General features: G+C 53.0%; 1 protein-coding gene across 3 annotated transcripts in view; it reads right to left on the bottom strand.

The window, feature by feature from the left end:
• Nucleotides 1-727: 727 nt before the first annotated feature.
• The window catches only part of NFIX (nuclear factor I X), a 151,334-nt gene continuing 128,311 nt past the window's right edge, over nucleotides 728-23,750 (bottom strand). For 2 of the 3 annotated variants that reach the window (XM_029585516.1, XM_029585517.1), the window contains 5 exons: nucleotides 19,217-19,339; nucleotides 18,634-18,809; nucleotides 10,083-10,230; nucleotides 3,956-4,046; nucleotides 728-850 (listed from right to left, as the gene is read on the bottom strand). In XM_029585516.1, coding sequence (XP_029441376.1) covers nucleotides 823-850; nucleotides 3,956-4,046; nucleotides 10,083-10,230; nucleotides 18,634-18,809; nucleotides 19,217-19,339 — 566 coding nt within the window. In that variant the 3' untranslated portion in view covers nucleotides 728-822. The remainder of the gene's footprint in view (nucleotides 851-3,955; nucleotides 4,047-10,082; nucleotides 10,231-18,633; nucleotides 18,810-19,216; nucleotides 19,340-23,750) is intronic. The other variant, XM_029585518.1, reaches the window with a different exon arrangement.

The following is a 23,750-nucleotide window of genomic DNA, read 5'->3' as shown; positions in this document are numbered from 1 at the left end:
TCTAGAGCAAAGCGAGGGCCGGCGGAAGAGAGGGGCGTTAGGGAGTCAGAACCTGCCTATTATAGTGAAATCAGTCTTCCTAAGGAGCCGAGCATAAAATGGGGGTAAACCCCATCAGTACCTCTGGCGCACCCCCCCCCCCCCCCCCCACACACACACAAAAATCTGTGGGCTCCTGCAGGTTTATATACGGAGGAGCCCGTTCCCTCCGCCAAAGCACCATCGCCTTCCTCACAACTAGAGCTACGCCATCAGGTCATAGTCCGGGGAGGAGGGGGGGCGGGGGGGAGAGGAAGAGGAAAAGCGAGCGATGCCCGACCAAGCGTTCGCCAGTTCTCTGCATGCGGACGAGTCCCACCGGTTTGTTTGTTTGTTTTTTTTTAAATTCTCGATTCCTTTTGTTTTGATGCGCGGGTGGTGGTGTGTGGTGGTGGTGGTGGTGCGGGTCGGATGATTCTCCGCATCCCTCTCAGTAGGAGCCCGACATGCGTAACGAGTCTTTGCCAGTCCTCGGCGGGCCACGGCCTTTCACCACGGAAACGCGACTTCTCTGCGCGCGCGCAGCTCGCGTCGCGGTTCTTTCGACCTTCTCCAGTTTCCTTTTTTTTTCCCCTCCCCCCTTCCTTATCTTCTCGCCGTGCGTGGTCGAGAGCCGATGATACAATTTGTCAGGTTATTTTTTCTTCTTGTTTTGTCTTTTCGTCGCCTGGTGGACTTTTTTTTTTAATTTCTTTTGTTACTCCTGTTGTTGTTTTTTTGTTGTTGTTTTTTTTTAAGATTTTAAATTTTCATATTTTTTTTTTTTTGCAGATGTAAAATTTCTCAAGATCTCTCGTCAGAGGAACCAGGACTGAAAAAAGAAGAAAAAGTCAAGCAGAGAGAAAATAAGTGCTGTTTTCACGCTCAGGTGCACAACAAAAACCAAAAAAAAACACCCACGAGAATTAAAATACATTTCCCTTGCATGGGTTTCTGGCCGCGTGCGGGAGCGCTCCCGTCACGCACACAAAACCCGGAGGTCTGCCTCGCTTTGCAGGCTGGCGCGGCATGGAAAACTCCACGGGATAAGCAGCGCGCGGTATTCCAGCGGGTCCCTCCCACCCACGCCCACCCACAGCCAGTCCAGCTTCCTAGGAGATGCGCAATGAATGTCATGCACGAGATAGACCCGCACCTATGGGCTGCACTGCATGGAACTTAATCTCGTGCATCCTGGATTTCCCGGACGGGTTCGGGAACCCCTGCGCGCTCTTGTTCCACGGCACGGAAGGTTCCAAGACGTGGCACTAACCCCCTCCCTCCCTTAGTGCGGGGGATGCGAAGGCACGCAGGGCATTCCCGATGCATTAATTCATCCAGGTAAGCAAAGGCAGAGAGAGCCGGAGGGAGGTGAATTCGGAGCCTGCGAATCCAAGGGGCGTCACGAGGGGGCGCTCGGAGCCCACGTTAAGGTCAGCAAAAAAAAAATAATGTATTTTGGTAAAATCACAGGGCATGGCTCGGTTCTAAACTCACAGGAATTCCATCTCCTCCCAGACGCGGTGGAGTTTTTCCCTCGGACTGACAGGGGGGCCATGCCCTCCCCAGACTGAAACGAATGGGACCGGAAAGTCGGAGCATGGAAACGCATCTCATGCAAGGTCCATGCGGATATGCTGAGAGCCCGAACCGCCCTGGGGCTCACCGGGGCTCACTCTGGCAAGGGGAAATCCGTGCCAGGGGGCAAACCCAGGACCGGATCAAGCCACTTGGGTTGACCTGGGCTGGGGCAGTTACTCTACTGCCCCCCCCCCCCCCCACCTTCTCCCTAAGTATGCTGCCTCGGCTTGGGAGGGAAAGTCAACGCATGGCTTCTGCTGGGAGTACCATTGCCGCCCCCCCCCAAATCATTATTTTATTAGTTTAGTATGGGGGGGGGGAAGGTGAGGGTAAGGGAGTGGGATATTAAATCAGCAGGAGGGTGGTAGTGGATGGTGGTGGGTAGGATGGTTTCTTGCCCGGGGCAGAGAGCGAGTCATAGATCGCTGGGGGGGGGGGGGGTGTGGGATGCCTCTCGCAAACTTTCCTGAAACTTCTCACGACCCGCCAGGCATGCGGCTGCACTCCCCCCCCCCCCCCTCCAGTGCAGGCGGGGCCCCTCCCTGGCAAGCAAGAGGTTTAAACAAAGACAAGAATTCAAACCAGGCCGCTAAGAAAATATTATTAGAATAAATATTTCCAACTCCCTCTCCTCTCTCTTCCCCCCCTTTACAGCTCCCCCTCCCCCATCTGGCTTTGGTGGGGGGGGGGGGAGTTACCTTGTTCTGGAGCTTTCCACCTGGACCCCTCTCCCTCCCCAAGGAAGAAAAATGAAACCCGTTTAAAACTCCCCCTCCCTCCCCCCCCCCCACCACTCACTCAGCTGCGGAGAGGCCTGGAAAGGTCCCGGCTTCCCGCTCTCTCCTGTGGTGGTGGTGGGTGGGGGGGGGGGGGTTATGTTTTTTTGTTTTAATAAGAGAGCGGGGGCTGCTGTACGGGGAAAAAAGCAGAAATGAAATCCGAGGCCTCTCTCCTCCCCGCGTAACCCGAGCGCATTCCTCCACATGAAGCCTCTCTCTTGGCAGGGGCCCCCGTAAGCCTGACCCAGGCCCTCCCTTCTCAAGTCCAAGTTCATCTGGGTGTTGACGACACGTCTGGTTGCCGTTGGAAACCAGACGGGGCAGACGTGACCGGGGTGGTGGTGGGGGGGGGGGGGGTGGGGGGGAGCATCAGGGTCTGGGGTGGAGGGAAAGAGAGAGAGAAAAAGTTTCTCCTTAAGGACTTGCGCCTCCCATCCACCCCCTCTCCCTCTCTCCTCCGGCCACTAGAGCGCCCCACGGACGAACTTTCAAAGCTTCTGAACCAAACTCTCCCCCTGCTCTACTGCGCCCCTTTCAAATGATTTTTAGACCGCGGAGGGATTCTGGCCCCTTCCGCTCACCCGCAGGGTGGGAGACCCGTGTCACCCCCACAGCTGTGAAGCCACGGAATCAGTGGATAAAAACAGTTCTGTGACTCGGGAGCCTGCCTTTGACCACGCTTCGCACGCGCTACGTCCGAGCCAGGCCGCGATCATGAGACACCAGAGGCCTGCACTGAGACACGAGAGCCACGCTGTGACCATGTGACACCAGAGGCCTGCGCTCTGGCACCAGAGCCACGCTGTGACCATGTGACACCAGAGGCCTGCGCTGTGACACCAGGCCACGCTGTGACCATGTGACACCAGAGGCCTGCGCTGTGACACCAGAGCCACGCTGTGACCATGTGACACCAGAGGCCTGCGCTGTGACACCAGAGCCACGCTGTGACCATGTGACACCAGAGGCCTGCAGTAAGCCACGCTGTGACCATGTGACACCAGAGGCCTGCACTGAGATATCAGAGCCATGTTGTGTCCATGTGACACCAGAGGCCTGTGCTGTGACAAGAGAGCCACGCTGTGACCATGTGACACCAGAGGCCTCTGCTGTGACATGAGAGCCACGCTGTGACACCAGAGGCCTGTGCTGTGACCATATGACACCAGAGGAGCCATGCTGTGACTGTGTGACACCAGAGGCCTGTGCTGTGACAAGAGAGCCACGCTGTAACCATGTGACACCAGAGGAGCCACGCTGTGTGACTGTGTGACACCAGAGGCCTGTGCTGTGACAAGAGAGCCATGCTGTGACTGTGTGACACCAGAGGCCTCTGCTGTGACATGAGAGCCCACGCTGTGACCATGTGACACCAGAGGAGCACGCTGTGTCCATGTGAAACCAGAGGCTTGCTGTGACAAGAGAGCCATGCTGTGACCATGTGACACCAGAGGAGCCATGCTGTGACTGTGGACACCAGAGGCCTGTGCTGTGACATGAGAGCCACGCTGTAACCATGTGACACCAGAGGAGCCACGCTGTGTCCATGTGACACCAGCAGGATAGGTCCAGCTTACCTGAGACTGCTGGGGATGTTCAGAAAGTTGCTGTCCCGGGGTCCGATGCCGACAAACCTGTTGGCAGGGGAGGAGGCTGCCGCTGAGAATGCTGTGCAGAGAGAGACACGGAGGTGAGGGGCAAGGGAGGACAGAGAGAGAGAGAGAGAGAGAGAGAAGTTTTACTAACCATCAAACACACATCTGGCTAGGGACTGACATACACCCAACACTGCACACACACACACACCTATCACCTATACGTACAGCCACCCCTAATACACACACACACACACACCTATTGCACATACGCACAGCCAATCCTAACACACACACACACACCTATTGCACATACACACAGCCAATCCTAACACACACACACACACACCTATCACATAAATGCACAGCCTAACACACAAACAGACCTCACTCACCTATCACACGTGACAAATACACACAGCCATCTCTAACAAACACACATAACAAATACACACACAGACCTATCACACATACACACAGCCATCTCTAACACACATACAATTACACCACACACACACATATATGCACAGCCACTAACACACAAACAGGCCTCACAACCTATCACACAGACACACAACACAAAACAGACCTATCACCTATACGTACAGCCACCCCTAAAACAACACACACACCACACACACACCTATTGCACATACGCACAGCCAATCCTTACACACACAGACCCATCACACATATACACAGCCATCTCTAACACACATACAATTACACAAAAACCTATCACATATATGCACAGCCACTAACACACAAACAAGCCTCACACACCTTTCACACAGACACACATCACACACCTATCACACAGACACACATCACCAGACCTATCAGACATACACACAGCCATCTCTAACAACACACAGAAATACACAAACAGACCTGTCGCACCTACGCACAGTCACCCCAACGCACACCACACGACACCACAAATACACACACAGACCCTATCATATAGTCCTGTGTCACAGGCTCTGCCAGTTCTGAATGTAAAGGTTCCATGCATGCACATCCTAGCTCGCACCTAACGCGCACAGGCTGTCATTTCTGAACATATGACTTCATTCTTTGCATAAACTCACACACACAGCCAGCAGACACCTAACACAGACACAGGCTCTGCCCCTCTGTCTATCCCCCAGGGCACGTAAGCACACAGCAACTGCAATGGAAGATGAGTTAATGTTGAAACATGATGGAGAAACTGAATTTCAGACGGCGCTGAGGGAGGCATGCAGAGCTGCCCGTACGAGCCCCTCGGCAAAGGGTGAGGGCTCCGAGTTCTAATTCAGACCATTACAGCTTTCCAGGAAACGTCTCTCCACCCTCCCAGATTCAGAAGCCACATCCAACGAGCTTTCAGCACGAACACGGGCCGAAGACGGAGAGGGGTTCGTCTTGCCACCTGCGTAGGAGGACAGAGACCACCCCAGGGTCAAGGAACCCCCCCCCCCCCGGGCAAGGAAGAAATCCTAAGAGATGTTAGGGGCTGGCTTCACGATACTGCAGCGCAGGCAGGTTAAATGCTAATTTTAGGGGTGGGGGGTGGGTGGGTTATGGTCTGCTTTTTGCAATGTGGGGCAGAACCGACGACAGCCGACTGCACACACACACACACACACACACACACACACGAGGGAGAACCCCTCCCGCAGTCGCAGACTCAAATGGAACTGTCCGGAAAAAAAAGCCGCCGTCCCAAAATCCACGAGGATGAGGGGGAACGAAGAAGATCCCCCCCCCCCTTCCACCTATTCCTCAGCCCGAGGGTCCAGGACACCGCCTTCTTTGGGGACCCCACTCCACTTCTGTGCACCCGTAGGGTCTCCAGATCTGCGCAAAGGACCGGCACGCCTCAGGCAGCGGTGCCCCATGCCGGCTCTCCTCCCAACCGAGCCACCAAGTACGCGGGAAATCAACTAAGAGCATCCAGCAAGGGGGGAGTAAGGGATGTAACGCCCAGCACCGGGATCCCGGGCTTCGGTGGCTGAGGGAAGAGAGTGTTGCACTAACAGCGTCTGTGCGCCGAGGGTCCTCTGCTGGGCCAGAGTGGGGGCATCCATGACTACTGGAAGTAGCTTTGTTCAATATGTGTGTGTCCATGCACCTCCCAGGTGAGGCAATCCAATCGACAGGCAGTTACCAATCGGGTTAGATTTCTCTTCCATTTCATGTGCATGTGTTGTGTGGAGAGGTGGTGTACACATGTCTTCTACTTCTGGATGTGTTATGGTGAGATGTGTATATGGGTGTGTGTGTGTGTGTGTGTGTGTGTGTGTATGAGTGTGTACAGGTGATGTGTGTGTGTTCATGTCTCTGTGCCTCTGGATGCGTTATGGTGAGATCCGTGTGTATATGGGTGTGTGCATGAGTATGTACAGGAGGTGTGTGCGTGTGTTCATGTCTTTGTGCCTCTGGGTGTGTTATGGTGAGATCTGTGTGTATATGGGTGTGTGTGTGTGTACAGGTGTGCGTGTGTTCATGTCTTTGCACCTCTGCATGTGTTATAGTGAGATCTGTGTGTATATGTGTGTGTGTGTGTGTACAGGTGTACGTGTGTTCATGTCTTTGTGCATCTGGGTGTGTTATAGTGAGATCTGTGTGTATATGGGTGGTGTGTGTGTGTGTACAGGTGTGCGTGCATTCAAGTCTTTGTGCCTCTGGGTGTATTACGGTGAGATTGGGTGTATATGGGTGTGTGTGTGTGTGTTACAGGTGTGCGAGTGTTCATGTCTTTGTGCCTCTGGGTATATTATGGTGAGATCTTTGTATATATGGGTGTGTGTGTGTGTGTGTACAGGTGTACGTGTGTTCATGTCTTTGTGCATCTGGGTGTGTTATAGTGAGATCTGTGTGTATATGGGTGTGTCTGTGTGTGTGTACAGGTGTGCGTGCATTCAAGTCTTTGTGCCTCTGGGTGTATTACGGTGAGATCTGGGTGTATATGGGTGTGTGTGTGTGTGTGTTACAGGTGTGCGAGTGTTCATGTCTTTGTGCCTCTGGGTATATTATGGGAGATCTTTGTATATATGGGTGTGTGTGTGTGTGTGTGTGTGTACAGATGTGCATGTGTTCATATCTTTGTGCCTCTGGGAGTATTACGGTGAGATCTGTGTGTATATGGGTGGGTGTGTGTGTTCATGTCTTTGTGCCTCTGCATGTGTTATGGTGAGATCTGGGTGTATATGGGTGTGTGGTTTGTGTTACAGGTGTGCGAGTGTTCATGTCTTTGTGCCTATGGGTGTATTATGGTGAGATCTATATGTATATGGGTGTGTACTGTAGGTGTGTGCATGTGTGCATGTCTTCTGCCTCTGGGTGTCTTATGGTGAGTTGTGTGTATATGGGGGGTCTGTGTGTGTGTACAGGTGTGTATGTGTGTTCATGTCTTTGTGCCTCTGCATGTGTTATGGTGAGATATTTACAATATGGGTGTGTGCATGAGTTATGTACAGGAGGTGTGTGCGTGTGTTCATGTCTTTGTGCCTCTGAGTGTATTATGGTGAGATCTGTATGTATATGGGTGTGTGTAAGAGTGTGTACTGTATGTGTGCACGTGTGTTCATGTCTTTGTGCATCTGGGTGTGTTATGGTGAGATCTGTATGTATATGGGGGGGTCTGGGTGTGTGTACAGGTGTGTATGTGTGTTCATGTCTTTGTGCCTCTGCATGTGTTATGGTGAGATATTTACAATATGGGTGTGTGCATGAGTTATGTACAGGAGGTGTGTGCGTGTGTTCATGTCTTTGTGCCTCTGAGTGTATTATGGTGAGATCTGTATGTATATGGGTGTGTGTAAGAGTGTGTACTGTATGTGTGCACGTGTGTTCATGTCTTTGTGCCTCTGGGTGTGTTATGGTGAGTTATGCGTATATGGGGGGTCTGTGTGTGTGTACAGGTGTGTATGTGTGTTCATGTCTTTGTGCCTCTGCGTGTGTTGTGGTGAGATGTGTGTATATGGGTGTGTGTATGAGTATGTACAGGAGGTGTGTGCGTGTGTTCATGTCTTTGTGCCTCTGGGTGTTATGGTGAGAAATGTGTATAGGGTGTGTGTATGAGTGTGTACAGGAGGTGTGTGCGTGTGTTCATGTCTTTGTGCCTCTGGGTGTATTATGGTGAGATCTGTATGTATATGGGTGTGTGTAAGAGTGTGTACTGTAGGTGTGTGCATGTCTTTGTGCCTCTGGGTGTGTTATGGTGAGTTGTGTGTATGTGGGGGGTCTGTGTGTGTGTACAGGTGTGTATGTGTGTTCATGTCTTTGTGCCTCTGCATGTGTTATGGTGAGATATTTACAATATGGGTGTGTGCATGAGTATGTAGAGGGAATGTGTGCATGTGTTCATGTCTTTGTGCCTCTGAGTGTGTTATGGTGAGAAATGTGTATATGGGTGTGTGTATGAGTGTGTACAGGAGGTGTGTGTGTGTGTTCATGTCTTTGGGTGTATTATGGTGAGATCTGTATGATATGGGTGTGTGTAAGAGTGTGTACTGTATGTGTGCGTGTGTTCATGTCTGGGTGTGTTATGGTGAGTTATGTGTATATGGGGGGGGTCTGTGTGTGTGTACAGGTGTGTATGTGTGTTCATGTCTTTGTGCCTCTGGGTGTGTTATGGTGAGTTATGTGTATATGGGGGGTCTGTGTGTGTGTACAGGTGTGTATGTGTGTTCATGTCTTTGTGCCTCTGCATGTGTTGTGGTGAGATCTGTGTGTATGGGTGTGTGCATGAGTGTGTACAGGAGGTGTGTGTGTGTGTTCATGTCTTTGTGCCTCTGGGTGTGTTATAGTGAGATCTGTGTGTATGGGTGTGTGTGTGTGTATGAGTGTGTACAGGAGGGTGTGTGCGTGTGTTTATGTCTTTGTGCTTCTGGGTGTGTTATGGTGAGATCTGTGTGTATATGGGTGTGGTGTGTGTGTGGTGCATGAGTGTGTACGGAGGGTGTGTGCATGTGTTCATGTCTTTGTGCCTCTGGGTGTATCTTGTTTTGTGTGTGTATGAGTGGTACAGGAGGTGTGTGCGTGTGTTCATGTCTTTGTGCCTCTGGGTGTGTTATAGTGAGATCTGTGTGTATATGTGGGTGTGTCCTTGCACACATGTGCGCTCGGTGTCTCTATTCCAGCTGCACTTTTGATCCCTGCTTTGCACTACTGATATTTAAACCTTTTTTTCCTAAATATCCTTCTGCAGCACTTTATGGGGAAAAAAAAAAAAGACATGAAAATTCAAAAAAATTGAAATGAAAACAAAAAGAAAAGAGGGAGTCCCCCCTGAAGGTTTGCAGAGAGAGAGAAATGAAGGAGGGGCTCCCTGCGCCCCAGTTAATGGGTCCTCCCCACCCCCCTGCGGCCGAGTCATGGGATGCAGAAGCTGGGTGGGTGCCAGTGAGAGAGATGATCCCAAATTAAAAGTCTGAATGTGCAGGAACGGCATGAGCCCACGTGGCCCCCTGTAACCTCCTCCATCCCCTCAGCTGACCCCACTTCCTGCCCCCGTATCACTTCCTTCCTCCCCCAACCCACAGGCGGGCACACCGACGCGCAGGCAGTGCACGCTGGGACATGTGGCCCTTCGTTTCCACCTCCCTGCCTCACTCTGCCAACCCCCCCCACCCTGCACACACACACACACACACACACACCCTCCTCTGCTTGTGGAACAACTGGTAACACCAGGGCCGGACTGGCCCATCTCTGAGAAAAATGGAGCCACCACCTGACCACCCCCCCAATTCAGCCTGGAGATGCCGACCCAGCCCTGTTGTTGCCACCGAGGCATGCTGGGAGATGTAGTCTCAGGGATGAAGTCCCTGCATGCAACTGGGGCAACACCAGGCAACTGGTGCAACCTCTCTGGGGGGGGGAGGGGGGAGGGGAGGGAGATGGGAAACCAGTGAGGGGGTGAAGGGGGCCAGGTGACCCGGTGGAGGTGGTGGTCCTCCCCTCCCCCCTCTCCTTCCCTCCCCACCCCTGTTCTGAATGACACTGCTTCCCCTCCTCCACCTCTTCTTTCCCGTTCCTCCTCTCCCCCCCCCCCCCCCACTTCACGCTTGAGGAAGTTGGGGGGGGGCGAGAAGGTCGTGGGGTTGTGAGCGCCACTTACATAGTGTCGTAGCTGCTGAGACTCCGCCCTCTGGGGTACTGCTGGTGGATTTTGGGTCGGACATAGGAAGGGGCACGGGTCGGGCCACAGGCGGTGGGGGCGGCAGCAAAAATGACCCCGTGACCTTGCCCTGACCACTGCCGTTGGGCTGTGAACAAGAGAAATAGAGCGAGGCATGAACGAGGTTTAGAACAGAATAGGCAATTTTAAAGTTGCAGTACCCTTCACTTTTATTTTTTGGAGGGGGGTGGGAGGGATTTTTTTTTAGCTGGGGAGATAGGAGTGGGATTTTTTTGTATTGGGGGGGGTATCTTTCCTTTGTGAAATGTGTAAATTAAAAAAAAAATTTAAAATTTTTTAAAAAATTTCCTTGCGACCCGAATTCCTCCGGCACCCGATGACTTTCTGTTTAATTTTTTTTTTTAAATAAAAGTTGTAAAAACATGGACTGCTTGCCCAATAGAACAGCTTCGCTCATATCCCCCCCAACCCCCCTTTTACCTCGTCCCCTCTACCCCACAGTATGAGTTCATGGTGTGAATATAGAGAGAATAACAGCTGAAGGTACTGGGAACCAGCTCTGCCACATGCTGGTCCTTGAAGGGAATAGAGTTACAGCCCACTCACCGAGGAAAAAAAAATCTCTCTGTCTTTATTTCCATTAAATAAATGTATACAGTTGTGTGCAAAAGTTTAGACAACCCCTGGTCAAACTGTTATGTTTCAATGGGTCTCTGAGTGAACAGAAGCTGACGCAACCTCCGCGTGGTACAAAATTAAGCACAACATATCTTTCTGCAAATTTGAATGCCTAATTACTATTCATTTTCTGATTCTGACAGATTGAAAATATTAATAATGGCATGTGAAAAAGTCTGGACACCCTTTCGGTTGAGTTATTTCTACTTTAATTAATTTAAAAAAAATAAAAAAAAAAAAGGTCTTCAGTTAGTCAGGTGGAGACAATTCAGTTATTGAACAAATACCCTGACTCTTCCAGCCTCTCAGGTTGTGACTGTTATGTCTACTTTCAACAACCATGGGCTTCCTCTAAGCAGCTGATCATTTGAAAATGACGTTCATTCACTCTTACAAAGCAGCGGAAGCCTATAAAAAATAAAGGCTTCCAGCTAGCAATTTCAACTGTCAGAAACATTGTTAAGAAACAACAAAAAAGTTACAAGGAACTGCTGAAGGTGAAGTCAAGATCTGGAAGCAGGAGTGAATAGTGGTTGTACAGGAGCAGCTTGCGAACCAGGGAAGCCAGGATTGAGATCCTGCTGCCACTGCTTGGGCAAGTCACTTGCCTAGAGTACAAACTTAAGACTGTGAGCCCTCCGGGGACAGGGGAAATGCCTGCACTACCTGAACCCAATCCACTTTGAAGTGCCTGAAAGGAAAAAAGAATCTCCGACTGAACTGCCCAAAAACTGGCTAGATTTGCAAAACAGAATCCGCTGCAGATTACCTGCTAAAATATGTTTAGCTGGCACGGTTGTCTGCAACGATCTGCCTGGGAGAGTTATTAGAAGAAGATATTTCTAAGACCTCATCAAAAAAAAATCAACATTGTTTAAAACTATGCAAAACAAAACCTCGATAAGCCTGAAACATTTTGGAAGAAAGTACTTTGTACAGATGTAACAAAAACTGAACTGTTCTGCCACAAGAAACACAAAATACTGTAGTAACTTCCTTTTTTTTTTAAATTTTATATTTCTGACAGTTGAAAATTCTAGCTGAAGCTTATAGAGATTTTTATTTTTTTTTAATAGCATTTCCCAGCTTCGTAAAAGTGAATTATCCTCATTTCAAAACGATCAGCTGCTTTCAGGAGCCCCATGGTTGTTGAAAGTTAAGACATAACAAGAACCACAACCTGAACTGAAACCTAACGAATCAGTTAACGCATCGGGACCTTTACAGATTTTTTTTTTAAAAGTAGAAAAATCAATCAACTGGAAGGATGCCCGGACTTTTGCATGTGCCGCTGTTCACTGTTTTATTATTTTCAACCTGTTTTAAGTCACTAAATAAATAGCAATTTTGCATATAACAAATCACAGAAAGACGCCGGGCCACGTAAGGATCTCGTTGAAACATACGGTGTTCACCAGGAGTCCCTAAACCTTTGCACACGACCGTGTTTGCTTCCCGAAAGCGCGCGGGGGCACTCGGTAGCCCTCCGTCTCGCATACCGACAGGGCAAAAAATAAATGACCTTGAAGGCTGCTGTGTCATATTTTTTTTGGGTTGGGGGGGGAGAGGCTGCTTAGTGTCTGGAGGGCAGGGAGGATTTTACTGTTTTAAAAGAGCAGGTGACGTTAATTTGAAGGCGAGCAGGTGGTTTTAAAGCTAGGGAATAGCACGGGGCTTCTGGACAAACTCATCACACATGTGTTATGCCCTGTGAGGCGGCCCTTGCTTTGTCGACTCTTTTTTTTTTTTTCCTGTGTGGGGCCAGCACGGAGCTCAGGTGGCCACTTCACCTCAGGTCATATAAACAGCACAGTAACGATGGCAGAAAAGGACCAAACGGTCCCATCCGGTCTGCCCGGCAGGCTTCTTAGGGTGGCATCTGCCGCAGCCCTCTCCGCCGTCGCACAGCTGGCAGCGCCGCTCCCGGGGCGTTTAAAAGCCGGGGGAGGGGGGTAGGAGGGGAGCAGGCAGTGCACGGCTGGCCCTTCCTCCTCCTCCTCCTCCTCCCGTGCACCTGCTCTTGCCTGCAGCCCCCCAAGCTTGCGCCGGAGCCATGGACCCCATGCACGCCCGGGGGCATCTAATGCGGGCAGAATCTTAAGCGGGTTAAACAAACAGTGAAAGTCCTTGAGGGAAAAAATGTATTTGGTTTTTTTTTTTTTAATGGTAGGAAGGGAGTGAAAGAGAGAGAAATGAAGAAGAAAAATGGAAAAGACTTTACCGAAAGGTGAAGGAAGTGGGGGTCTGGAGGGGGAGGAACGCTCTCCTTTGCCCCCCCCCCCCCCACGAGGAAGTGGATGCTGGGGAGGACGGGCAGCGAGCGAGCAATCGGTGAGGCCGAGGCCGGGCGCCTGCCCCCCTCCCTTTCCCTGGCGCAGCCGGGGGGCACTTGTGGACCGCGCCAGACGGGAACCTTAAGATGGACGCGCGTAGCGGGAGGAGGGGAGGGAGAGGCAGCGCCTGGAGGCTCCCCCCCCCCCCCCCACCTCACCACTTGGATTCTGCGACTGGAGGTGAGTGAAACCGGAATAAGGTGGGGGGAGGGGGAGCGGATGCTGCTGCCTTCTCGCTCACCCCACCCCATTCCAGGCTCTGTCAGGTTCCCCCCACCCCCTCCCCTTCAGTCCTCAGCACGCCCCAAGTGCCCTGAGGCTGGGGTGGGGGGGGAGGGGTCTCCACCCCCTCTCCGCTCACTCGCGCCACACACACACACGCACACACACAATAATGCACATGTACGCACCCTCTTAGATGTTTCTGGCTCCCCTCTTGCACCCCCCCATCAGAGATCCTGGGGACACTCCCCACTGCCGCTCACTGCAGAGAGAGCTCCGCACTCCAGCAAGACTGAGACAGACGTAAGGAAGACTAAAGCCCGTCCACCCGCCCGGTGTCAGCCAGCAGGGCAGTAATGCAAGATTGGGAGCTCCGGGGAACCAAGGTTCCCTATCACAGGCACAGCAGGACAAGAACAGGATGCTCCTATAACAGGGTATCTACAAGGGGATGCTCCTATAACAGGGGATCTATGAGGGGATGCTCCTATAACAGGGGATCTATGAGGGGATGCTCCTATAACAGGGGATCTATGAGGGGATGCTCCTATATCAGGGGATCTACGAGGGGGATGTTCCTATAACAGGGGATCTATGAGGGGGACGCTCCTATAACAGGGGATCTATGAGGGGGGTGCTCCTATATCAGGGGATCTACGAGGGGGATGCTCCTATAACAGGGGATCTATGAGGGGGACGCTCCTATAACAGGGGATCTATGAGGGGATGCTCCTATAACAGGGTATCTACAAGGGGATGCTCCTATAACAGGGGATCTATGAGGGGATGCTCCTATAACAGGGGATCTATGAGGGGATGCTCCTATATCAGGGGATCTACGAGGGGGATGTTCCTATAACAGGGGATCTACGAGGGGGACGCTCCTATAACAGGGGATCTACGAGGGGGGTGCTCCTATATCAGGGGATCTACGAGGGGGATGCTCCTATAACAGGGGATCTATGAGGGGGACGCTCCTATACAGGGGATCTATGAGGGGGAGGATGCTCCTATAACAGGGGATCTATGAGGGGGGGTGCTCCTATAACAGGGGATCTATGAGGGGATGCTCCTATAACAGGGGATCTATGAGGGGGGATGCTCCTATAACAGGGGATGCTCCTATAACAGGGAATCTACAAGGGGAAGCTCTATAACAGGGGACCTACAAGGGGGATGCTCCTATAAACAGGGGATCTACGAGGGGGGGTGCTCCTATATCAGGGGATCTACGAGGGGGATGCTCCTATAACAGGGGATCTATGAGGGGGACGCTCCTATAACAGGGGATCTATGAGGGGGGGACGCTCCTATAACAGGGATCTATGAGGGGGGGTGCTCCTATAACAGGGGATCTATGAGGGGATGCTCCTATAACAGGGGATCTATGAGGGGGGATGCTCCTATAACAGGGGATCTATGAGGGGGATGGTCCTATAACAGGGGATCTATGAGGGGGACGCTCCTATAACAGGGGATCTATGAGGGGGATGCTCCTATATCAGGGGATCTATGAGGGGGATGCTCCTATATCAGGGGATCTATTAGGGGGATGCTCCTATAACAGGGGATCTATGAGGGGGATGCTCCTATAACAGGGGATCTACGAGGGGGATGCTCCTATAACAGGGGATCTATGAGGGGGGGGGTGCTCCTATAACAGGGGATCTATGAGGGGATGCTCCTATAACAGGGGATCTATGAGGGGGATGCTCCTATAACAGGGGATCTACAAGGGGGATGCTCCTATAACAGGGGACCTACAAGGGGGATGCTCCTATAACAGGGGATCTATGAGGGGGGGGACGCTCCTATATCAGGGGATCTATGAGGGGGGTGCTCCTATATCAGGGGATCTATGAGGGGGGACGCTCCTATAACAGGGGATCTATGAGGGGGGATGCTCCTATAAAAGGGGATCTATGAGGGGGGTGCTCCTATAACAGGGGATCTACGAGGGGATGCTCCTATATCAGGGGATCTATGAGGGGGGATGCTCCTATAACAGGGGATCTACGAGGGGGGGGTGCTCCTATAACAGGGGATCTATGAGGGGACGCTCCTATAACAGGGGGATCTATGAGGGGGATGCTCCTATATCAGGGGATCTATGAGGGGGGAAGCTCCTATATCAGGGGATCTATGAGGGGGGACGCTCCTATAACAGGGGATCCATTAGGGGGATGCTCCTATAACAGGGGATCTATGAGGGGGGTGTTGCTATAACAGGGGATCTATGAGGGGGTGCTCCTATAACAGGGGATCTATGAGGGGGGTTGTTGCTATAACAGGGGATCTATGAGGGGGGTGTGCTATAACAGGGGATCTATGAGGGGGGGTGTTGCTATAACAGGGGATCTATGAGGGGGATGCTCCTATAACAGAGGATCTATGAGGGGGGTGTGCTATAACAGGGGATCTATGAGGGGGATGCTCCTATAACAGAGGATCTATGAGGGGGGGTGTTGCTATAACAGGGGATCTATGAGGGGGATGCTCCTATAACAGGGGATCTATGAGGGGGGGGATGCTCCTATTATCAGGGATCTATGAGGGGGATGCTCCTATAACAGGGGATCTATGAGGGGGATGCTCCTATATCATGGGGATCTATGAGGGGGATGCTCCTATAACTGGGATCTATGAGGGGGATACTCCTATATCAGGGGATCTTGAGGGGGATGCTCCTATAACAGGGGATCTATGAGGGGGGGATGCTCCTATAACAGGGGATCTATGAGGGGGATGCTCCTATATCAGGGGATCTATGAGGGGGATGCTCCTCTATCAGGGGATCTGTGAGGGGGATGCTCCTATATCAGGGGATCTACGAGGGGGGGTGCTCCTATAACAGGGGATCTATGAGGGGGGGTGCTCCTATATCAGGGGATCTATGAGGGGGATGCTCCTATATCAGGGGATCTATGAGGGGGGGATGCTCCTATAACAGGGATCTATGAGGGGGATGCTCCTATATCAGGGGATCTATGAGGGGGGGTGCTCCTATATCAGGGGATCTGTGAGGGGGGATGCTCCTATATCAGGGGATCTATGAGGGGGATGCTCCTATAACAGGGACCTATGAGGGGGATGCTCCTATCATCAGGGGATCTATGAGGGGATGCTCATATCATGGGATCGATGAGGGGATGCTCCTATATCAGGGGATCTGTGAGGGGGATGCTCCTATATCAGGGGATCTACGAGGGGGAGCTCCTATAACAGGGGATCTATGAGGGGGATGCTCCTATATCAGGGGATCTATGAGGGGGGATGCTCCTATACAGTGGATCTACGAGGGGATGCTCCTATATCAGGGATCTATGAGGGGGATGCTCCTATATCAGGGGATCTATGAGGGGGGATGCTCCTATATCAGGGGATCTATGAGGGGGTGCTCCTATAACAGGGGACATATGAGGGGGGATGCTCCTATAACAGGGGATCTATGAGGGAGATGCTCCTATATCAGGGGATCTATGAGGGGGGGATGCTCCTATAACAGGGGATCCATGAGGGGGATGCTCCTATATCAAGGGATCTATGAGGGGGGTGCTCCTATATCAGGGGATCTACGAGGGAGATGCTCCTATAACAGGGGATCTATGAGGGGGATGCTCCTATATCAGGGGATCTATGAGGGGATGCTCCTATATCAGGGGATCTATGAGGGGGATGCTCCTATATCAGGGGATCGATGAGGGGGATGCTCCTATATCAGGGGATCTGTGAGGGGGATGCTCCTATATCAGGGGATCTACGAGGGGGGGGTGCTCCTATAACAGGGGATCTATGAGGGGGATGCTCCTATATCAGGGGATCTATGAGGGGGGGATGCTCCTATAACAGGGGATCTATGAGGGGGGATGCTCCTATATCAGGGGATCTATGAGGGGGGGTGCTCCTATATCAGGGGATCTATGAGGGGGGATGCTCCTATATCAGGGGATCTATGAGGGGGATGCTCCTATATCAGGGGATCTATGAGGGGGGATGCTCCTATATCAGGGGATATATGAGGGGGGGGTGCTCCCATGTCAGGGGATCTGTGAGGGGGACGCTCCTATATCAGGGGATCTATGAGGGGGATGGTCCTATATCAGGGGATCTATGAGGGGGTGCTCCTATATCAGGGGATCTATGAGGGGGGATGCTCCTATATCAGGGGATCTATAAGGGGGATGCTCCTATATCAGGGGATCTATGAGGGGGATGCTCCTATATCAGGGGATTGATGAGGGGGATACTCCTATAACAGGGGATCTATGAGGGGGTGCTCCTATATCAGGGGATCTACAAGGGAGATGCTCCTATATCAGGGGATCTATGAGGGGGATGCTCCTATAACAGGGGATCTACGAGGGGGATGGTCCTATATCAGGGGATCTATGAGGGGGGTGCTCCTATATCAGGGGATCTATGAGGGGGGATGCTCCTATATCAGGGGATATATGAGGGGGGGTGCTCCCATGTCAGGGGATCTGTGAGGGGGACGCTCCTATATCAGGGGATCTATGAGGGGGATGGTCCTATATCAGGGGATCTATGAGGGGGGATGCTCCTATATCAGGGGATCTATAAGGGGATGCTCCTATATCAGGGGATCTATGAGGGGGTGCTCCTATATCAGGGGATCTATGAGGGGGATGCTCCTATAACAGGGGATCTATGAGGGGGATGCTCCTATATCAGGGGATCTATAAGGGGGTGCTCCTATATCAGGGAATCTATAAGGGGGTGCTCCTATATCAGGGGATCTATGAGGGGGATGCTCCTATAACAGGGGATCTATGAGGGGGATGCTCCTATATCAGGGGATCTACAAGGGGGGATGGTCCTATAACAGGGGATCTATGAGGGGGACGCTCCTATATCAGGGGATCTATGAGGGGGACGCTCCTATATCAGGGGATCTATGTGGGGGATGGTCCTATAACAGGGGATCTATGTGGGGGATGCTCCTATATCAGGGGATCTATGAGGGGGATGGTCCTATAACAGGGGATCTATGTGGGGGAATGCATGGTGGGGGGGGGAGATGTTGCTGTAACAGGGGTGTAGGGGGAAGGAGGCTGCGGGAGGCCGTGCTGTCATCACCCCCTCGCCTCGCCGGCTCTCAGCCCCGATCACTTCAAGTCCTTTCAGCAGCCTCACCGCTCCTGCACGGAGGGAGAAGGTCCAGGCAGCACCGGGACTGAGCTTATGCCTTCTTCCCCCCCCCCCTCCCCCGGCATCAGCGGCGAATCGCGCGGCCCAAGGCGGTGACGGAGAGGGGGGTGGGGGGTAAAGGGCCTCACCTGCCCCGTGCCCTGGCTGGAGCCATCCGAGCACACGAACTGCACGAACTCCTTCAGCGAGTCCTGGCTGTGGTGGTGGTGGTAGCGGATGGTGGGGTGCGTGAAGTACGGGCTGGACTGCTGGATGATGGAGCTGGAGGGGAAATGGAGGGCCGAGGCCGTGGCCCGAGGGCTCCCTGCAAAGACAAGGTCAGAGGTCAAAAGGCGCACGCACACAGCTCGTTGCAGGGACCTCCCCCCCCCCCCCCCCCACCCAGAAGCAGGCGACGCCGACGTCCATCGGCTCTTTAACGAGGACGGGCGCGCCGGTCCGGCCTGCATGGCTGCGCCTCTGTATTAAGGACACAGATCTTCTGTGCAGCGCATCCAGCTTCAACCCCCACCCTATAACCCCAGTACCCCGCCTGCATGGGGGGGGGGCAAAAAACTGCAAAGCACCTCCGTTCTGGATCAGGAGGGCGCCTGCCGGTCGCCCGTCCCCCGTCCCTTCCCTCCGAATTGCCGAAGCCCCGGGGCGAGGTGCCCCCCCTCCCCCTCCCCCACCACCCAGAACCCGAGCCGCAGGGAAGGGCCGTGACCTCACCTGGTCGGACTCCTGCCAGGACGGGCAGCGGGTGGTGGGTGAAAGCCATGCGAGAGGAGCTGGTCTGGGAGGGCAGGGCGCCGCAGAACTCCAGCTTGCCGGGTTTCTTCAGGGAGCCCGGACCTGCGCGGGGGAGGGGGGGGAAGAAACCGGTTAGAAGGAAACGCTCCAGCCACCCCCCTTCCACCCTACCCCTCCCCCCCCCTGCTGTCCTAGCTGCGCCCACCCGAAGCGCCAAGGACGATCCCCACCCAACCTCCTTCCGTGCAACGCCGGGCAACCGACCCCCTCCCCTCCCCCCTCTCCAGTGCCCCTGCTGGCCGGCGGAGCCCAGGCGCTTCCGGGTTCTGGTCCCGTTGCTGCTGCCACTGGGATGGGCGGGCGGCAGGGAGAGTCAGGACCCGTAGGGGATAAACCCAGCAGCGGCTCAGCCTCTGCCACTGCCCTGCGACCCAGAGCTGGATGCCCAGCCTACAGGGTCAGCATTTCCTCTTCCTCACTCTCCGACCCCCTTCCCTCCTTCCTCTCTATCACTCCTACCGCACCCCTCCTTCTCTCCCCCCCCCCCTCCTCAGTCGGGCACGGAAGACGCTGAGGGAAACCGTGACCGGGCTACAGTTGTACCGGGGGCTGCAATCTATTCAGGAAGGAAGGGAGGGAGGAGGCGTTACCTATGAAGAACAATATTAATGCAACGGCGCTGCTGGGCTTACGAGGTAAGCGGGAGGCCCCCTGGGTTAATCTGGAAAGAGGGAACGGAGCATTTATTTGCACTGCTGTGAGATGCAGGTCCCCCGTCACAGACGGAGGAGAGGGAGATGAGATTTAATGGAGGACGCTCACGGGATTGCTGTGAGAGGGGAGGTGCAGCAGCTGCTGCTGCTGCTGCTTAGGGGATTTTGATCTTCCAGATGTTGGCCGGGACACGCCAGATGCAGGCAGATGCTGGAATCTCTGCAAGGAGACCTGTTCTGTGCACGGGTGACGGGAGGAGGGTGGGGGGAGATACTGGGCCTGGCGCTCACCGACGGGGGGGGCAGAGCCTCTGGTGACCACCGGATGCTGCGGCTCAGAATTAGGAGGCGAGAGATGAAGGCGAGGGTCCCAGGCTTCAGGAAAAGTAACTTTCTCAAAATGGAGGGGGGGGGGGGGGGGAGGGCGCAGCTCCAGGAGTCGTCAGCTGGAGGGGACAATCTAGGGGAGGCGGAAGGGCAGCGGGAGATGTGGTAAGTGTGGCAACTGATCTTTTTGTCAGGAAAGTAAATAAAGGTAGAAAAGGTTCGCATTCGTAAAGTACAAGAGACGGCAGAAAGAGGGAGAGAGGCGACAGTACCTGGGAAAGCAAAGAGAAGCTGGGAAAGCAGTCAGGAACGCAAACATTAAAACAGAAGAAAAACCCGCAAACACCGTAAAACCAGGGGGTCGGATACGTCAGTGACGGAAGGAAGTGCAAAAGTGGCATCGCGAGACTCGGAGGTGAAGGGGAGGGACGCGTAAGAGGCCGACGAGGAAGAAAGGAGAACTGCTTAACGAATATTTCCCATCGGGGTCGTTCCACTGAGGAAGGGCCCGGAGCGGGACAAACAGAAAAGAGAAGCAAACGGTGATAAGCACCGGGAGCGAGGAGAGCCTCGGTCGGTTTTCAGAACAGCGCCGCTCGCGAGGAGCCCAACTAAAGTTAGAGGAGCCCGATATTCAGAGACCGGACGTTAATCATCCGGGTAACCGAGGATGCGGCTGAAGGTAATGGGGATAAGCCCCGGGTTATCCAGACGAGTTACAGACGGATAACGTCAGGCCGGTAAGGCTGAACACAGGCACTCATCCGCTTACGTTAGCCAGGCAAGTTGCCCCGAGGGTAACTAAGGAGCCACGCCGGTGACCTCTTTCAGTGCTTCCTTAAGAGTCTGGAGCGGTTCCGGAGGACTGGGGACGGGCGGATGGTGGTCCCCGTTCATAAAATTGGAAGTAAGCAGGAGGCTGGGAACACGAATTGTGAGCCCTTCGAATGGACCATAGAGTGAGTGACCGGGTCAGGAACCGGCTGAGAGGGAGGCGATGAAGGGTAGGGTAAATGGAGAGGTCTCTGAGGAGGGAGGGGGTGTTACTAGCGCTCTCTGTCTCAGGGATCGGTCCTTGGATTGATTTTTTTCCCCAACATTTTTGCGAACGACATAACGCAAAGGGTCGTCGGGAAAGTTTTGTCTTCCTGCCGATGATAACAAAATCTGTAACGGGGTGGACAGCCAGGAAGGTGAGGAGGACACGAGGAGGGATCTAGCGAAGCTGGAGGAATGGTCTGGCAGCCGAGATTTAATGCTAAAATATGCAGAGTAATGCGTTTAGGATGCAAAATCCCCAAGGGAGAGGTGCAGCATTGGAGGTGAAATTATTCTAAGCACAGAGGAAGAGCGGGATCTGGGGGTGATCGCGCCTGATGATCTTATTGTGGATAAAGCGAGGGTAAAAGCCAGAAAGCTGCTTGGGTGCATAGGGAGAGGAAGGGTCAGCAGAAAAAGAGAGGTGATGCTGCCCCTGTATAGGACCCTGGTGAGACCTCACTGGGAATACTGAGTACAATTCTGGAGACCCCACCTTCAGAAGGATAGAAACAGGATGGAGTCGCTCCAGAGGGAGGCTGCTAACATGGTCAGTGGTCTTCATCCTAAAGCACATGGGGATAGAGTTAGAGATCTAAACATGATGCACCCTGGAGGAGAGGGGAGATAGGATAGAGACATTCAGATATCTCAGAGGTTTCCATGCACAGGAGCTGAGCCTCTATCAATGGAAAGGAGGCTGCTAACATGGTCAGTGGTCTTCATCCTAAAGCACATGGGGATAGAGTTAGAGATCTAAACATGATGCACCCTGGAGGAGGGGGGAGATAGGATAAAGACATTCAGATATCTCAGAGGTTTCCATGCACAGGAGCTGAGCCTCTATCAATGGAAAGGAGGCTGCTAACATGGTCAGTGGTCTTCATCCTAAAGCACATGGGGATAAAGGTAAAGATCTAAACATGATGCACCCTGGAGGAGAGGGGAGATAGGATAGAGACATTCAGATATCTCAGAGGTTTCCATGCACAGGAGCTGAGCCTCTATCAATGGAAAGGAGGCTGCTAACATGGTCAGTGCTCTTCATCCTAAAGCACATGGGGATAGAGTTAAAGATCTAAACATGATGCACCCTGGAGGAGAGGGGAGATAGGGAAGAGACATTCAGATATCTCAGAGGTTTCCATGCACAGGAGCTGAGCCTCTATCAATGGAAAGGAGACTGCTAACATGGTCAGTGGTCTTCATCCTAAAGCACATGGGGAGAGAGTTAAAGATCTAAACATGATGCACCCTGGAGGAGAGGGGAGATAGGATAGAGACATTCAGATATCTCAGAGGTTTCCATGCACAGGAGCTGAGCCTCTATCAATGGAAAGGAGGCTGCTAACATGGTCAGTGGTCTTCATCCTAAAGCACATGGGGATAGAGTTAAAGATCTAAACATGATGCACCCTGGAGGAGAGGGGAGATAGGATAGAGACATTCAGATATCTCAGAGGTTTCCATGCACAGGAGCTGAGCCTCTATAAATGGAAAGGAGGCTGCTAACATGGTCAGTGGTCTTCATCCTAAAGCACATGGGGATAGAGGTAAAGATCTAAACATGATACACCCTGGAGGAGAAGGGAGATAGGGGAGATAGGATAGAGACATTCAGATATCTCAGAGGTTTCCATGCACAGGAGCTGAGCCTCTACCAATGGAAAGGAGGCTGCTAACATGGTCAGTGGTCTTCATCCTAAAGCACATGGGGATAGAGTTAAAGATCTAAACATGATGCACCCTGGAGGAGAGGGGAGATAGGATAGAGACATTCAGGTATCTCAGAGGTTTCCATGCACAGGAGCTGAGCCTCTATCAATGGAAAGGAGGCACTAGAACGAGGAGGGGTCATGGGATGAGGGTGACAGGGGGTAGACTCAGGAGTCATCTTGGGAAATATTTCTTTACAGAGAGGGAGGTGGATGCCTGGAACAGCCTCCCCCTGTGGAGGTGGTGGAGAGGAGGGCAGAGCCTGAATTCAAGAAGGCATGGGATAAACACAGGGAAATCCTCAGAGAGTGGCAGGGGATGTGGATGGGCCACAGGCTCTTTATCTGCTCTCATGGTCTCCGTTTCTGTGTTTTCTCCCCCCCCCCCCCCCCCCCCCCCCCCCCCCCCCCCCCCCCCCCCTCCCCCCCCCCCCCCCCCCCCCCCCCCCCCCAATTCCTGCCTCCATGCAGTTTCCTGGACTCTTATCTTCCCCTTCCCCCGCTTCCCTCTAACTCTCCGGTTTCACTCTCAGCGAAATCACTGGAGTACTGGAGAAATGATTGCCAGGAGGTTACATAATCTCCTGCACCTCTGGGAAGAGAACGTCAGCCAGACTCACAGACCCGAACCTCAGCCAGACTCACAGCCCCGAACCTCAGGCAGACTCATAGACCCCAACCTCAGGCAGACTCACAGACCCCAACCTCAGGCAGACTCAC

The sequence above is a fragment of the Rhinatrema bivittatum genome, chromosome 19 (assembly GCF_901001135.1).
Source record: "Rhinatrema bivittatum chromosome 19, aRhiBiv1.1, whole genome shotgun sequence".
Taxonomy (NCBI): Eukaryota; Metazoa; Chordata; class Amphibia; order Gymnophiona; family Rhinatrematidae; genus Rhinatrema; species Rhinatrema bivittatum.
Note: the sequence above shows the minus strand (reverse complement) of the source record. Positions and strands in the feature narration are given on the sequence as shown.